General features: G+C 50.2%; 1 protein-coding gene across 1 annotated transcript in view; it reads right to left on the bottom strand.

The window, feature by feature from the left end:
* LOC308143917 (SCO-spondin-like) overlaps window positions 1-15,876 on the bottom strand; it is a gene marked incomplete at both ends in the record, with an annotated part of 83,966 nt that extends 68,090 nt beyond the window's left edge. Inside the window, 21 exon segments of the mRNA XM_080514860.1 lie at window positions 357-491; window positions 1,347-1,603; window positions 2,697-2,791; window positions 4,881-5,091; window positions 6,715-6,970; window positions 7,807-7,972; window positions 9,090-9,308; window positions 9,401-9,573; window positions 9,661-9,814; window positions 10,096-10,237; window positions 10,851-11,094; window positions 11,963-12,119; window positions 12,253-12,378; window positions 13,179-13,264; window positions 13,350-13,508; window positions 13,653-13,755; window positions 13,872-14,095; window positions 14,430-14,600; window positions 14,697-14,779; window positions 14,852-15,061; window positions 15,812-15,876. Coding sequence (XP_080370986.1) covers window positions 357-491; window positions 1,347-1,603; window positions 2,697-2,791; window positions 4,881-5,091; window positions 6,715-6,970; window positions 7,807-7,972; window positions 9,090-9,308; window positions 9,401-9,573; window positions 9,661-9,814; window positions 10,096-10,237; window positions 10,851-11,094; window positions 11,963-12,119; window positions 12,253-12,378; window positions 13,179-13,264; window positions 13,350-13,508; window positions 13,653-13,755; window positions 13,872-14,095; window positions 14,430-14,600; window positions 14,697-14,779; window positions 14,852-15,061; window positions 15,812-15,876 — 3,436 coding nt within the window.

A 15,876-nucleotide genomic window follows, 5' to 3' on the forward strand; every position in this document is an offset into this window, starting at 1 on the left:
CGTCCCTACCCGGGTCCTTACCTCCGTCCCTACCCGGGTCCATACCTCCGTCCCTACTCGGGTCCTTACCTCCGTCCCTACTCGGGTCCTTACCTCCCGTCCCACCGGGGTCCTTACCTCCGTCCCACCCGGGTCCTTACCTCCCGTCCCTCTCGGGTCCTTACCTCCCGTCCCACCCGGGTCCTTACCTCCCGTCCCACCGGGGTCCTTACCTCCGTCCCACCCGGGTCCTTACCTCCGTCCCTACTCGGGTCCTTACCTCCCGTCCCTACTCGGGTCCTTACCTCCGTCCCTACCCGGGTCCTTACCTCCGTCCCTACCCGGGTCCTTACCTCCGTCCCTACCCGGGGCCTTACCTCCGTCCCACAGCAGCGTGACGCCGAGCCGAGACGACAGGGACACGTAGAGGCCCACCCGCTCCAGGGTAAGGCCGCTGCCGCTGTACGACCGCGGCAGAGACACCGGCATCCCGTTCACCGTCACCGCTTTACCTGGGGGGCGACGGGGGGGGGCGTAGAATTAATAAATACATAGATAGCCAGAGACAGATCATAGATATATAGCTGTAGAGACAGTTAATAGATAGATAGCCATAGATAATGGCTAATAATGGATAAGATAATAAATAGATAGAGAAAGCAATAGTTTAGTGATAGATGGATAGATAGATAAATATAGATATATATAAGTAAATTGATAAATAAATAGCTAGCGATAGAGATATAGATAGATATAGATAAATAAATATAGATCGATCCATAGATAGCTATAGAAACAGATGATAGATAGATATTGATAGATCGATAAATAGATAGCAATAGATAGATAGAAAGCGATGGTTCGATGATAGATATAGATAGATATATAGCAATAGATTGACGATAGATAGATCCATGGATATATAGCTATAGACAGATTGAAAGATAATAAATAGATAGAGAAAGCAATAGGTCAATGATAGATGGATAGAGATAGATAAATATAGATAGATATAGGTAAACTGATAAATAAATAGTTAGAGATAGAGATAGATAGAGATAAATAGAGATAGCTAGATAGAAAGATAAATATAGATAGATGTAGATAGATAAAAAGTTAGAGATAGTGATAAATCGAGCGAGATAGATAAATATAGATATAGACAGGTAAATGAATAGATACAGATACATAAAGTAATTTCAAAGATGCATTAGAAACCCTTTTTGTCGAGAAATAACTCAATAAAATGTATAAAACAAGTTGCTCACAACAGAAATCACATTATTCAAGTAAATTAAATCAAACACTGAATAACTGAAACAACTTAAAGTACGTATATTAGAAGCCCCGCCCCCTCCCCCCCCCACCTCTCAGCAGGTGTATGACGGTGTGTCCCAGGCTGAGGGTGACGGACTTGGTGCAGGTGACCCCGGCGCTGCCGCAGGGCACGTTCTCCGCCGTCACGCTGAAGGCGCCGCCCGCCTCCCTGGCCAGCACGTACTGGCAGTCGCCCAGGAAGGAGTAGCCGCGGCCGTCGAAGGTCACGTAGTGCGGGTCGCCGGTGGCCACGCACACGCCGGCGCAGGCCAGCCGGCCGCAGTGCCAGCGCCGCTCCCGACACACGCTGCGGCGACAAGGCGAGCTTTAACCGCAACTCCGCCGGCGCTAGCCGGAGACAAACCGGCGAGCGTCACTTGGGAGACGTGGCGGGAACGTTGGGAGTTCTCAGAGGAAATTCACATTCGGCAAGTCGTAAAGGGACTTTAGTGGAACTACACCAAATTCTAGCGAGACGTCAAATCTGTGCCGGAGAATTCTGGAATAATTTCTGCTTTAAACTGATTGAATTCACTTTTTCTCTTTTGTATTTCTTCAGTTTACGAAAGCAACAACAATGTCAAGATTGACAGAAGAAACAAAGCGAAACAAAAATACATCAGACAAATAAGTAAATATACATGTGAAAATTAAAATACATACATATCTTAATATGTAAACATAAGCATATAAACATACATGATGGTCTAGACCAGTGTGTTTCAACCTCTGCTGTTTCCTCCAGATCGTCAGCTGAGTCGTGGGAAATTATCACATTTCACATTTATTTCTTAAAAACAACCTTTGCTCTCACAGCGACAGTGTGTTGCAGAGTAATCAAGTATAAATACTCTTCACCACTAGAGGGCAGCACAGAACTTTGCCGGTGAAATGTAAAGTGACTGGGAGTGAGTAAAAATTTAAAAAAAAGAAATTGGGAAATACTTTGTTTTTGTATCTATTTGATTCCTGTTGATAAAACTTTGATGAGAAAGACTTTATATTGTTAATAGAGGCTACAGAGTTTCACATTTTAACATTTTCAGGTGGAGGTGTGACTCCAGAGTTTTCCAAACAAAAAAGTGTGTCTTGGCTCAAAAAGGTTGAAAAACACTGGTCTACATAACCTACTAACATCTAACACTAACCTACTAACATCCCGCTCTATGAATCTGTATAATCAGTCTTCCAAACCTGGCTCAGCGTCGACGGAGGACAGAAAAGGGCCCCAGGTTTTATTCAAATCGTCTCGACTGCACTTAATTTTTTCCAGGTAAATGAAGGACTTCAGGTCTTTCCAGATTTTACCGGCTCTTAACATCCCCGAGGTCGTTTTCCTTCCCCACCTCATGTTAAATCTCTTCAAACAGGCTGGGTGGAGGACTGAAGGAGTGTCTCACCACGTGTTGCAGTCCTTGGTGACGGTGTCGTTGGTGTAGTAGAGGCGGCCGTTGTGGCGACAGGGACACTCCTCGGGGGGAACACAGCGGTCGCCCTGGAGGGGATTTAAAAAAAAAAAAAAGGAACTTATAACCACAGTCCACCACAGGTTACAGCACATTTATTATCCCCCGCCGTGGCCGATGGGCCCCGAAGGGGGATCTTGAAACAGTCTCCGAACGTTTCTACCTATATCTCGGCAACCCCTGGGCCCACAGTGACCAAACTTCACATGTGGATACATCTCAGAGGGGGAAGGGATACTATGGTGACTATGGTGATACTATGGTGACCTTGACCTAATTTGCATATTAAGTAGGTCACAGGGTCACGAAGTGCTTAAAAACACATTTTGGGCTCTGGAGGCCGAGGTTTTTGAGCTAGGGCTCTGAAATTGTATACACACCTACTAGTACTCTGGGGACACCCTCCAGCATACCAAGTGACCTGACCTGACCTGACCTTGACCTTGACCTTGAAGATCGGTAGGGTCTGAAGTTTGCTCGTCATGGTTGCACAATACATGTATTTTCATATAAACATTTCTCCTCATTTCTCAGCAGTTCCTGGGCCCACAGTCACCAAACTTCACACATGGACACTCCCCCTGGGGAGAAGGGGCACCATGGTGACCATGACCTAATTTGCATATCAGGTCACAGGGTCACTAAGTGCATAAAAACACCTTTTGGGCTCTGGAGACGTATTTTGACATAGCTTCTGAAGAAGACCTTTCAGATTCTACATAATGATCTACTAGGACCCATGGAACACCCTCTAGTGTACCAAGTGTGCTGCCTTAGAGCTGCTTTGTGAGGAAATATAAAGCCCTCCGGCGGGGGATTAGCCCAGCAACGGCCTTCTTGTTTATTTATTTTAATTTATTTATTATTTATTTCATTCATTTAAAACAATGCAACAACGGCATTTCATATGAATGAAAAGGAGCAGAAAGAAGTAAAACCTCTTATCAACACTAAATCATTTACAGTCCAGTTCATTCACATGCAGCCGTTTTTTTTCCAAAACATCAAACACAAAATAAATCAATAAGGTTGATCTGCTGCTCCGCAGTGTCGTCTTTCTGTAACATTGATCATTTAACAAGTTTCTTAAACACATCAATGGACTTAGAAGTTTTAGTTTTACAATCAAGACCGACTCCTTCCATTCAGATGCATTTTTCCTTTACGGCCGATTGAAACCTGGGTTTTGTAAAAAAAACCTCAGTTCCTTTCAGTTCATATCTACTTTTTCTCAATCTGTTTTGCAATTTGTTCGGTAAACTTTCCAGATGAGCTTTAAACCTGGTTTCTAGAAGGTTCTACTCCGCTAAATCTTTAAATGTCAGTGTTTTCAGTCGTCTTAATAAAGGATCAGTGTGTCTCTGTAACCACTTCCACTAGCGACTCTAATCCAGAACATTTCTGGAGAAATCAGTTAACCACAGCCGGATCGGTCCTGTAATACCAGTTTGTACCACAAGATGGTGCGTTGAGTCATTTAACAATAAATACAGTATAACTGAACACGTCATGAACCTGCGCCGGAGGAATCGACTTTCTTTTCATCAATATTCTTCTTTCCCTCGTCAAACCTAGATTTTCTATCTAGATCTAGAACTAAACTCGCTGACCAGTGTTGCCAGATTGGGGGGGGTCTCCCCCAATTAAGGAGCCAAATTATCTTGACCTTCTTGCAATTGTGTCTTTATGATGTGTTCTTTAATACACCTAATAGTTTTTCAGTTTTAATAAATTTTTTAAATTCCTAGACAAGTTCAGATTTGGGCTGTTATTTTGTGTGTTTTTTTTAAGTGTGATGTCATTTTTCAGCTGGAAACTGTGAGTCAGATCTGGCAACCCTGAGCTGACCGGCGCGGCGTCTATATGTACTTCAGGAAAACAACGAGTAAATTAAACCTAATCAACTTTTCTCAAACGCTGCAGGAAGGATTAGTTCCTCACAAACAGAGGTGGCGTGCTCGTCGTCGTGGTTTTTTCTTCTTCTGTGTTCGACATAGAAGGTTATATTCTATTAAAACGGCCCCCTCTGGTGGCCCCACACGCTCACTGCATCGTTTTAAACAGAGGTCGTTTTCTGAAAGAGAGCGCCGTGACGATCTGGGCCGGCGTCCCACCCACCAGCAGGACGGTCCCCTGAGGACAGACGCAGCCGGACAGGGGGTCCCTGCAGCCGGACTGGGGGCCCCCGGGGCCCCGCTGCTGGCCGGGGGGGTCCAGGCTGGAGCAGGTGAGCAGGCAGGAGCGCGGGGCGAAGACCAGGGAGCCGGGGCAGCGGTTCAATTCCTCGCAGAGCTGCTGGGTGCAGTTGAAGCGTCCGCGCTCACACACACTGAGGACGGGGGGGAGGGGGGGGGGGGGGGGGGGGGTAAAAAATGACAATCAATGAATTCAAATAAAATCAAAGTTTGGGAATATTGAGATGCAAAAGATTTAGACAATTTAGAGGTGTTTCCAAGCTATTAAATGTCAAATAAGTGGATTTAAATGTCCTGAATTCACCTTGTTTACCTGTAACGACGCGCTTATTAAGGTTAATTATATCCAGAGTAATATAATAACTACTCTGATGTAATGTTCAGACCTCGGCGGGGTCATAAACGACAATCGACACTAAGGAAGTAGTAAAATCCAGGAGAGAAGTGATGATGTCAGTGTTTGTACAGCGAAGAGACGCGATGAAATCAACCTATCCTGACGGGGAGAGCAGGAGCATAGACAGATTTCACCACAGCCCTCACACCACGTCCTCGCGTCCTGGTCATCTTTATGGTTATACAACCTTTTTCCACAGTAAAACAAAATACACGTATGTGCACAAAACCCGACGGCCGTACAAAAGGGAGAGTTTTGTTGGCGTAAACTCTGCAGACGAGTCGGTACAGGAGGACCAGAGTACGAGCAGGTCAGTGCAGTATTACTGACTTAAAGTCCCAGTGAAATGAAGGTTCCACCTCCAAAACTCTCTGGTGTCTCTTCTAGAACGTTTTCCTGCTAACTGGCTGAAGGTAAAATGTTAAAACACGACAATCTGAGAGAAAATAGCTGATAAACGGCGCCATTTCCTCTGCTGGGCGGAGCTTCTGACAATAACAGAGTGACATCACGAGTTGTGCACACGCCCAAGTTGTGTTTACATTATGGAGGATCAGAGTTTTGACCACGAAGAGGCTGAATTGAACCAGATTTCATCATCATGGTCATTTCAAACCCAGTGATTGATGAAGAAGACACAGAAGGTGGTTCTGCCATCGGTGACCCCGTCTGGAACATGTTTGAGGAAGCAGAAGACGCTTCGTCCTCCATTCGTCCTCGTCTCCTCGCCTCAGCAGCCGCCACTTTTCACCTTTGAGGCTTTGAGGCTCCTGACTTTTGGCAGAACGACCGGCTTCCTGGATCCAACACGTCCAAGAGCTAGAAGACTGTGGAATCACCGAGGATGAGTCCGCCCGAGCTAGCGGCTCCCGCTAGGCATGCAAGCTAGCGGCTCCCGCTAGGCATGCTCCTCTCTGGTCTCTTCCAGGTTCAATCTTTCATCAAGGCTCATAAAACGCCGACTAGAACTTCAAAACACTGTAAAAACTTGGATATTTAAGAGGAAACAAGCCGATATAAACACAACAGATCGAGATCTGCACAACTCGTGACGTCACACATAGGCTCCGCCCACAATGGCCCACGAAGAAGGATTCCCCCGACTTCCTCGGCTGGAGATTCAAAATTCAAATAACTTTGTTATGCGACAACAGTGGTGGGGCAGAGTCGGAGGAACCTTACAAGTAGAACCACAACTATCGTATTTTACAAAGTAGCGTGTTACATTTCTCTGGGACTTTAAGGTGGTCTGGATCCTTCAAGTGGTCATAATGTTTTGGCCGACTGAGACAAACAAACCCATATTGCAGCTTCATCACAGAACCATCAAATTTGCCGAGCCGAGGTGTGGCTCACCCACCAGACGTTACAGCTGTTCTGCACCACGGCTCCGGGGGGGTACGTCTGGTCGCCTTGCACGCAGGGGCACAGGGAGGCCGCCACACACTGGCCCTGGGGGTCCTGGACCAGCCCGGGGGGGCACTGGCAGCCCGGCACGCAGACCCCGTGGCCCCCGTGGCCCTCCTGGCAGCTCCAGCCGTGTCGCAGGTCGGAGCAGGACGTCCCGCAAGGCCGACCGCACTCCTGGTACACCTGACCCCCCGAACACCGTACGGCTGGGCAACAAGGAGGAGGGGGGGGGGGGGGGGTTACTTCAGCATGGTGGATACTGGGGGGGGGGGGGGGTACTTTAGTGTCAGTTTCATCTTGAGGGAACCAAACTGGTAGACTGGCGCCATAATGAGGTTTTTCTTCGTCGTGTTGGACGGAAGACGAGATGAAACCGTCGATATTTTCACAAAACCAAACGACGACCACGGAAAACGACTACAACTTCAACATGAAGCTGATTCACTGAATCCTTATCGTGCAAAATATTGTGAAATGTCCATAAAACTTTTGAGCTGTTTCTATTTGCAATGGCTTTGAGGCTAATGCTAATTAGCGAGCCATGATGGCTAGCATCAGCGAGATCTCCAATACTGATTGAAAAAACAACAACAATTAAAATGTTGATATCTTCGTGGGCCTTATGTGTGACACCCCTGCTCTGCAGGATAAACAACCTTTATCACGTCAGGGTCACTACAACAAATAAAGAAAGAAAATCTCATAGACTTCCTAAGAAAAGGTTCATTTAGAACTAGACGGATCAACACGAGGCTCCTCTGACCAACTCTGTCACACATTATGGATAGAAAAATTTAAAAACACAATTCTATTCTTGCCGTCTACCTGAACAACTCCTCGTTACCGCGGGATTTCCCTCCCGTTTCCACGGCGACAGAGTTTTTTTTTTTTTAATTCCACATGAGAATTGTTTTCAAGAAGTTGCGTTCCCGGTGTCTCCGAGCGCCGGCGGACGACATGGACGCTTAAAACGCACCCAAAGTTTTCCGTTTTCACTTTACTTCTCCCGTCTGTCAGGATTTCTGCCGGCGGTACGACTCACGGCAGAAGGTGTGGTTCCTCCAGGGCGTGGCGGCGCCCTCCTGGGCGCAGTGCCGGGCGTACGCCGTGAGGACGGTGCAGTGGCACGCCCCGTGGGGGGCGCAGCCGCAAACCTCGGACAGGCACAGCCGGAAGTAAGGGTCCCTGTCCACCACGTCGTGACACGGCTGCACAGAGGAGGGAGACGGAGAGGTCAAGGTTCACCTGGACGGCGAGGCGCTGCAGCAACGCCACAGGACGAGATCGCTACGTCCAACCAGGAGGAGTCTCCTCTTGCTGGTTTGAATCCAGATTTAAAAAAAAAAAGAAGTGAGGATCGAAACGCCAAAAGTAAAAGAACCAAAAACAGCTAAAGCAGGAGTCGGCAACCTTTAATGCTCAAAGAGCCAGTTGGTCCCGTTTCCCACTGAACACAACTCCCAGAGAGATGCACATCTTTTATTTTGACAGTCCCACAGGAAGACCATGCAGGACGACACGACACACAAAACCTTCTTCACTGCTGGTTGACGACTTACAACTAATAAACTAAACTACATGAACTAAGCAACAAAAACACAATTATTACCGACACTACAAACCTAACATAACCCCAATAATTACATTTAAAACACCACAAACAGAAACTCCCATAATGCATTGCAGCTCTCAGCTCCTTTATTGCTACACATTATTAAAATGGAAGATAAATGTGGGAGATGTGGATTGTTAGAACCATGAGTGTGATGGTGTGTCTTTAATGTCCTGTAGTTGTTGTGTAATTCACTAGAATGTTCCGTCACTCTCAACAAGTCTGCAATGAACCTCCTGGAACTGTGGGCTTTTACTGTGAAAGGTACAGGAAGCTCCCGGCTTCAGACACCAGTTGAGCCGCTGTCATGACCTGCAGCCGCAATTCTACCTTCTTCCTGCCGTTATTGTTGCGTAATGACGTCACGTCGCTGCGTCGTTCACGACCCGCCTACATTTTACCCCACTCAATTGGCTCTGGGTGGCTTTGCCTTACCTCCCATACCACTCTTTGCCTTACCTCCCACACCACTGCGCTCAGGGATGAACTGCAGTGGGTCAGAGGCTCAAAGAGCCGCAGTGGAGGGATCAAAGAGCCGCAGTGGAGGCATCAAAGAGCCGCAGTGGAGGAATCAAAGAGCCGCAGTGGAGGGATCAAAGAGCAGCAGTGGAGGGATCAAAGAGCCGCGGGTTGCCAACCCCTGGGCTGAAGTGACTAAAACAACTTGGAACCGTTTGGGTCGCGGCGGCCGCCGATCCCCGGCGATCTCTGACCTGGAACACGGGGCCGTGCAGGACCGAACACAGGGCCTCTGCGTAGCCCCTCCTCTGGCTGTAGGTGGAGCAGGGGTCCGGGGGGGCTGCCGGGGGCAGGCCGCACCGCTCCGTCAGGAATTTACCGGCGAAGGACCACACGCTGCTCTCCACGTCTCCGTCCGGCGTGGTGAAGTCGTCCAGCTGGCTCCAGGTCAGCGTCCCACACAGGCCGCGGACCTGAAACACACCGGGGGGACCGGGGGGGGGGGTTCCTGGTTTGGTCGTTTTCATGAGGGACGGGAGTCGTGGTCCGGACGTCTGGACGTCACCTTGTGGGCGAAGCCGGGCTGCAGGCGGATGAGGACCAGGGGTCCGTGGAGGTACCAGAGCAGCTGGGCCCCGAAGGTCTGGACCAGGAGGAACGAGGACGACGGCTTGCGAACCACCAGGTCTCCCGTTACGACGGGCGGCGCCTCCTTCTGGCCGTTCAGCATCACTGCGCCTGAGAGTCGCCAGGGTAGCGTAACCGACCGGGTCTGACGCGACGGCGAGACTTTGTGGGACGGAATCAGGTGCTGCAGGGACTCACCGGTGTCGGTGATGGTGACGGTGGTGCGAAGGGCTGTGACTGACACCTCCCTCAGGCACCCCCCTCCTCCTCCACCTCCTGCTCCTCCTCCTCCTCCTCCTGCCGTACACTCCCCACAGCGCACACTCACCACCAGCTTCCTGTCCACAAAGTCCTGAACACCAGACATAGAAGGTAACACTTTTTTTTTTTTGGACACAAACAGTATTTTTTTATTATTATTATGATTATTATGATTATTTTTTTTACTTTTTTTTGGACACAAACATTTTTTTTTATTATTATTATTATTGTTTTAACTTTTTTTGGACACAAACATTTTTTTTTTATAATTTTTTTTTAAAAATTATCATTATTTTTTTTTTTTAAGGCAGTGCAGATAAACAATACAAAACAGTAAACAATTCCAAAGATGTTGCATTCAGAGCCCCTCACCTCCACGGCGACGAAGGAGCAGTCGCCCCCCTGCAGGGAGAACCGCTTCTTATCCAAGGTGGTGACCTGCAGCGCCCCCATCAGGCTGCACTGGGCTGAACACTTCTCCCTGGAGCACTGCCACTGACCTGCTCTACATGTACTGGAGGGGAGGAGGGGGAGTCAGGGGGGGAGGAGGGGAGGAGGAGGGGGAGTCAGGGGGGGAGGAGGAGGAAGAGGAGGAGGAGGAGGAGGAGGAGGTGGAGGAGGAGCAGGAGGAGGAAGAGGAAGAGGAAGAGGAGGAGGAGGAAGAGGAAGAGGAGGAGGAAGAAGAGGAGGAGGATGAAGAGGAGGAGGAGGAGCAGGAGGAAGAGGAAGAGGAGGATGAAGAGGAGGAGGAGGAGGAACAGGAGGAGGAAGAGGAAGAGGAGGAGGAGGAGGAGCAGGAGCAGGAGCAGCAGGAAGAGCAGGAGGTTGAAGAGGAAGAGGAGGAGGAGGAACAGGAGGAGGAAGAGGAAGAGGAGGAGGAGGAGGAGGAGGAGCAGGAGCAGGAGCAGCAGGAAGAGCAGGAGGTTGAAGAGGAAGAGGAGGAGGAGGAACAGGAGGAGGAAGAGGAAGAGGAAGAGGAGGAGGAGCAGGAGCAGGAGCAGCAGGAAGAGCAGGAGGTTGAAGAGGAAGAGGAGGAGGAGGAACAGGAGGAGGAAGAGGAAGAGGAAGAGGAGGAGGAGGAGGAAGACGAGCAGGAGGAGGAGGAGGAGCAGGAGGAGGCGTCTCACCAGGTGTTGCACCTCTGCTGGATGGTGTCCCCGGCCTGGTAGGAGCGTCTCCGGTGGAAACAGGGACACTGGTCCGGCTGCAGACACAGGCCCCGGTGCAGGGACAGGCCGGGGGGACACTCGCAGCCCCCCACACACTCCTCCCTGCAGCGGGCAGGAGGCCCGGGGGGCTGGGGGGAGGCGCAGCTGGGGGCGCAGGAGGACACGCAGTCCGAGAAGACCTGTCCTCCGGGACAGACTCGAGCTGCAGGGGACACGGAGCGGGGACATTAGGTGGCAGCAGTGAGCACTGTTAGCCGCTTAGCATGTAGCCTCTATTGTCAGCTGCTGCACAATTTAAATAATTTTTATTTTTGTTTATTTGCGTCTGATATCGTTTAGTGAACCAATCGTCTGCCTCTGATGGGCCTCTATAATCACCTATTGACACGGTTACCATGGCAACATGCAAACCTTCCAGGTTTGATGCCAAAAGACACACTTTAGCTTCTTATTGTAGCATTAGCCATTTTAGCTTTGTACATACGTGGTACTGAACTATTGCAGTAGTAATTGGCTGCTTTATTTATTTTTTAATTTGAGACTTTTTATCTCTTTATTTTAAACAGTAGTTAGCAAATATATCATCATATTCTTGCAGCAATTAGCTACTTGAGCTTTTAACTTTAGCGGCAGTTAGCCAAGTTAGCAGCACTTAGCGGCTTTATCTTTTTATTTTAGAAGAATTTAGCCATTTTAGCTTTGTACATTCGTGGTGCTGAACAATTGCAGCAGTACTTGGCTGCTTTATTTTTTTTTTATCTTAGTCGTATTTAGACTTTTTATCTCTTTATTTTAAACAGTAGTATCATCATGTTCTTGCAGCATTTAGCTACTTTAGCTTTTAACTTTAGCGGCAGTTAACCAAGTTAGCAGCACTTAGCTGCTTTATCCTTTTATTTTACAAGCATTTAGCCATTTTAGCTTCTTATTATTACAGCATGTAGCCATTTTAGCTTTTTATTTAGTTGTTTTCGTGATTTTCGTTAACTCCTCTTTAGCCGCTAACCACTATTGCGCTCATTTTGCCAGTTTTAGGATTCAGCTTTTCAGGTGTTTCCAGGCGTCTTTACCACAGAGGGCGTCTGTCCTCCAGGTTATGACCACGTGCAGCTGGGCGCACTCCCGGGCGTAGCTGGCCAGCGTGTCGCACACGGCGCCCTGCCGGTCCGGCGGCGGCAGGCTGCAGTACAGGAAGAGGCAGGAGTCTGTGTAGACCGCCGGGTCCAGCTGCAGGGCCAACATGGTTACTCATCTGGAGACACTGGCAGTGTGTGTGTGTGTGTGTGTGTGTGTGTGTGTGTGTGTGTGTGTGTGTGTGTGTGTGTGTGTGTGTGTGTGTGTGTGTGTGTGTGGTTCTGACCCGGTGGTGACAGTGTGTGAAGGGGCTCTCCAGCAGGCGGCGACACTCGGATTCTGCTCTTCGGTGAAGACCTTCGTCTGCGGCGACGTCACAACTGTGACCGAGCTCGGCGGCGTCGCTGCAGCCCTGAGAGGAGCCCGGGTACACACATCAGGTACACACACATCAGGTACACACACTCAGGTACACACATCAGGCACACACACACACACACAGGTACACACATCAGGTACACACATCAGGCACACACACATCAGGTACACACACATCAGGTACACACACATCAGGTACACACATCAGGTACACACATCAGGTACACACATCAGGCACACACACTCAGGTACACACATCAGGCACACACACACCAGGTACACACACATCAGGTACACACACTCAGGTACACACATCAGGCACACACACATCAGGTACACACATCAGGTACACACACTCAGGTACACACATCAGGCACACACACTCAGGTACACACATCAGGCACACACACATCAGGTACACACATCAGGCACACACACATCAGGTACACACACTCAGGTACACACATAAGGTACACACACTCAGGTACAATCATCAGGTACACACATCAGGTACACACACATCAGGTACACACATTCAGGTACACACACTCAGGTACACACACATGAGGTACACACACATCAGGTACACACATCAGGTACACACATCAGGTACACACACATCAGGTACACACTCATGTACACACACATCAGGTACACACATCCGGTACACACACTCAGGTACACACACATCAGGTACACACACTCAGACAAATACACTCAGATACACTGAAGTACACTCAGATACACACACAGATGTATGTGAGACACTGTTGAGATGGAATCGGTTCACAGTGAAGCTACGATCTTTTAAAAGAAAAAAGAAAAAAGCGCTACTTCATTGCGTTGGTCTGGAACCTTCCAGGAGTTCCCGAAGCTGGCGGCGTACAGCGACACCGAGCCGCTCATGGTGGTGAAGTCGTCTGCGGAAACAGAGACGTTACGAAACCAATCGGTCGTTTCCAAGAGTTTCCACGAAGGTCGAAGAAGAGGAACGACGACCCCCACCTTGGGGGTCGTTGTTGTAGACCCCGCAGAGCCCCCTGGTGGCCCCCAGGTGCTCGGCGGTCACCGTCAGGTACACCGTGTTGCTCAGGTCGAACTTCAGCCTCACGCCGAGGCCGCTCTCCACCAACAGGAAGTCGCCCAGCCAGCGGACGCTCACCCCTGAAGCAGAGCGGGAGATGAGTGACGGGTGATCGTCCGGTCGGAACGCCGGAGGATCCGGTCGTGTCCGATTGTGCAGAACCAGGTCGGTCGAGACGAGGCGTTCGTTCGGGGCAGAATTCGCGAAAAAGGGATTCGGTGTACCGTTCTGAAACAGCGGCTCTCCGTTCGGGACCGCCAGGTTGTTGAGGGTCAAATTCCTGTTCTGGACTGAAACCAAGTCCAGACCTAGCATCAACCGCAGAGCCTGTAAGACACACACACACACAGAGCACAGATAGAAAACAACTAGAATCCAACATGTCCAAACAGGCGTGACCGGGAACCCGTGCCCCTTGCGACGGGAACGGTTTATTAGCGAACCTTGCTGCAGCGTCCTCGCCCGTCGCACGCCGCGCTGATGTACGCGGCCCAGGTGCCGTCTGTAGCCGAGGCCAGCACGTACGTGCAGCCGCCCTGGAAGTGGAAGTGTCGCCCGTCGAAGGTGCGGTAGTGCGCCCCCCCCCAGGACGAGCATGTGGCCGAACCCTGGGGGAGCCCGGCGCTCCCCAGCAGGGCCCCTCGCACCCGGGGGGACGACTGCGAGTCTGGAGAACGGAAAGACCGAAACAAGACATCTGTGTTTAAGGGTCCGTCCGCACCGGGAACCTGGTTCACCTGAGCTAACCGCCCGCCCCTAACCTAACCATAACCCTAACCTAACCCGAACCCTAACCTAACCTAACCCAAACCCTACCCTAACCCTAATCCGAACAATTCGGGGGGCGGGAACCCTTTTCCCAAACCTAACCCTAACCTCACCCAAACCCTAACCTAACCCTAACCCTAACCTAACCAAAACCCTAACCTAACCCGAACCTAACCCTAACCAGAGAATTGAAAAGTAACCCCCCCGCCCCCCCAAACCCTGTCCTTCCCGACCTGGAAGCAGCGTGTAGGTGCAGGACAAGCAGGCGAGGTCCGAGGCGTTCCTCCAGCTCCGCCCCCACAGGCTGCTGCAGCACTGCTCCATGGACATGAGGGACGAGTTGTGGACCCCGGGGAAGTCCTCGCAGCTCCACGTGGAGAAGCACTGGCCCCGCGCACCCACACCTGGGTCCAGACCGCAGGAGGGGGGGGGTTTCATCAGAGGGTCATGAAGACCAAGTGGGGTCATCATGAGGAGTTCAGTATGGAAGCCTTGCTCACCCTCGGTGCAGCCAGCGCCCCCCCAGCCTTCACAGCAGCTCCTCACCGTCCGGTTCACCCTGGAATTCTCCATTTCGGGGGGTCTGAGGGGGACACGGGTCAGACGAGAAGACGGCGGCTCATTGAAACTAGGGGGGTGACCGGGGGGACCTTACTTGTAGAGGAGGCAGGAGGCTCTTGGCCCCTGCCGCTTGTAGTACAAGGCGACGCCGTCGTCACTGCCGTGCTCGGCGCGCATCCGGTCCACGTCCAGCCTCCAGCCCCGCGTGTTGTACCGGTAGACCTCCGAGCAGCTGGCCTCCAGCTGCAGGCGGGGGCTCAGGACTCGCTCCACCCTCTCCTCCACCACGTGGTCACACCAGTGCCTGCAACCACACACATCCAGCAGCTCCAGAGAACCGGCTTGTTCGGGGGGAGTTGGTCCGAACAAAGACCACGGAAGGTTTGGACCTTTAACTCGCGATGTCCCGTACAACTTGTTCACTTCCGATACCATACCGATATTGCAGTCTTGAGTATTGGCCGATACCGATATCAGCACGAGTATTTATACAGGATTACATTTGCTCTCACAGCGACAGTGTGTTGCAGAGTAATCCTGTATAAATACTCTTCACCACTAGAGGGCAGCACAGAACTTTGCCGGTGAAATGTAAAGTGACAGACGTCAGTGTGGTTCATCTCCACCTCCTGCTACCATCTTGTATCAAAGTACTGTGTCAGTGACAGTGATGGAGAAGTTTTTGAAAACCAGGATCTCAGCTCTTCATCCATCAGGTCCAGGTTTCACACTGAGGGAGTCACTATTAAAAAAAGTCCTTGCTTTCTGGATTTACTGGATTCCTGGTGATCAAACTTTGATGAGAAAGACTTTATATTGTTAATAGAGGCTGCAGAGTTTAACTTTTTAACATTTTCAGGTGGAGGTGTGACTCCAGAGTTTTCCAAAGACAAAAGTGTGTCTTGGCTCAAAAAGGTTGAAAAACACTGGTCTAGTTCCCAGTACTCTCTAGTTCCCAGTACTCTCTAGTTCCCAGTACTCTCTAGTTCCCAGTACTCTCTAGTTCCCACACTGTCCAAGAGGGAAAAGGTGTTTGGGTTCTAGATGTTCTCACCCCGTCGCCGCCGCCGTCTGCAGACCGAGCAGAGCCAGGAGGAACATCCTCACCACTTCATCCAT

The sequence above is a fragment of the Blennius ocellaris genome (assembly GCF_963422515.1).
Source record: "Blennius ocellaris genome assembly, chromosome: 19".
Lineage (NCBI taxonomy): Eukaryota > Metazoa > Chordata > Actinopteri > Blenniiformes > Blenniidae > Blennius > Blennius ocellaris.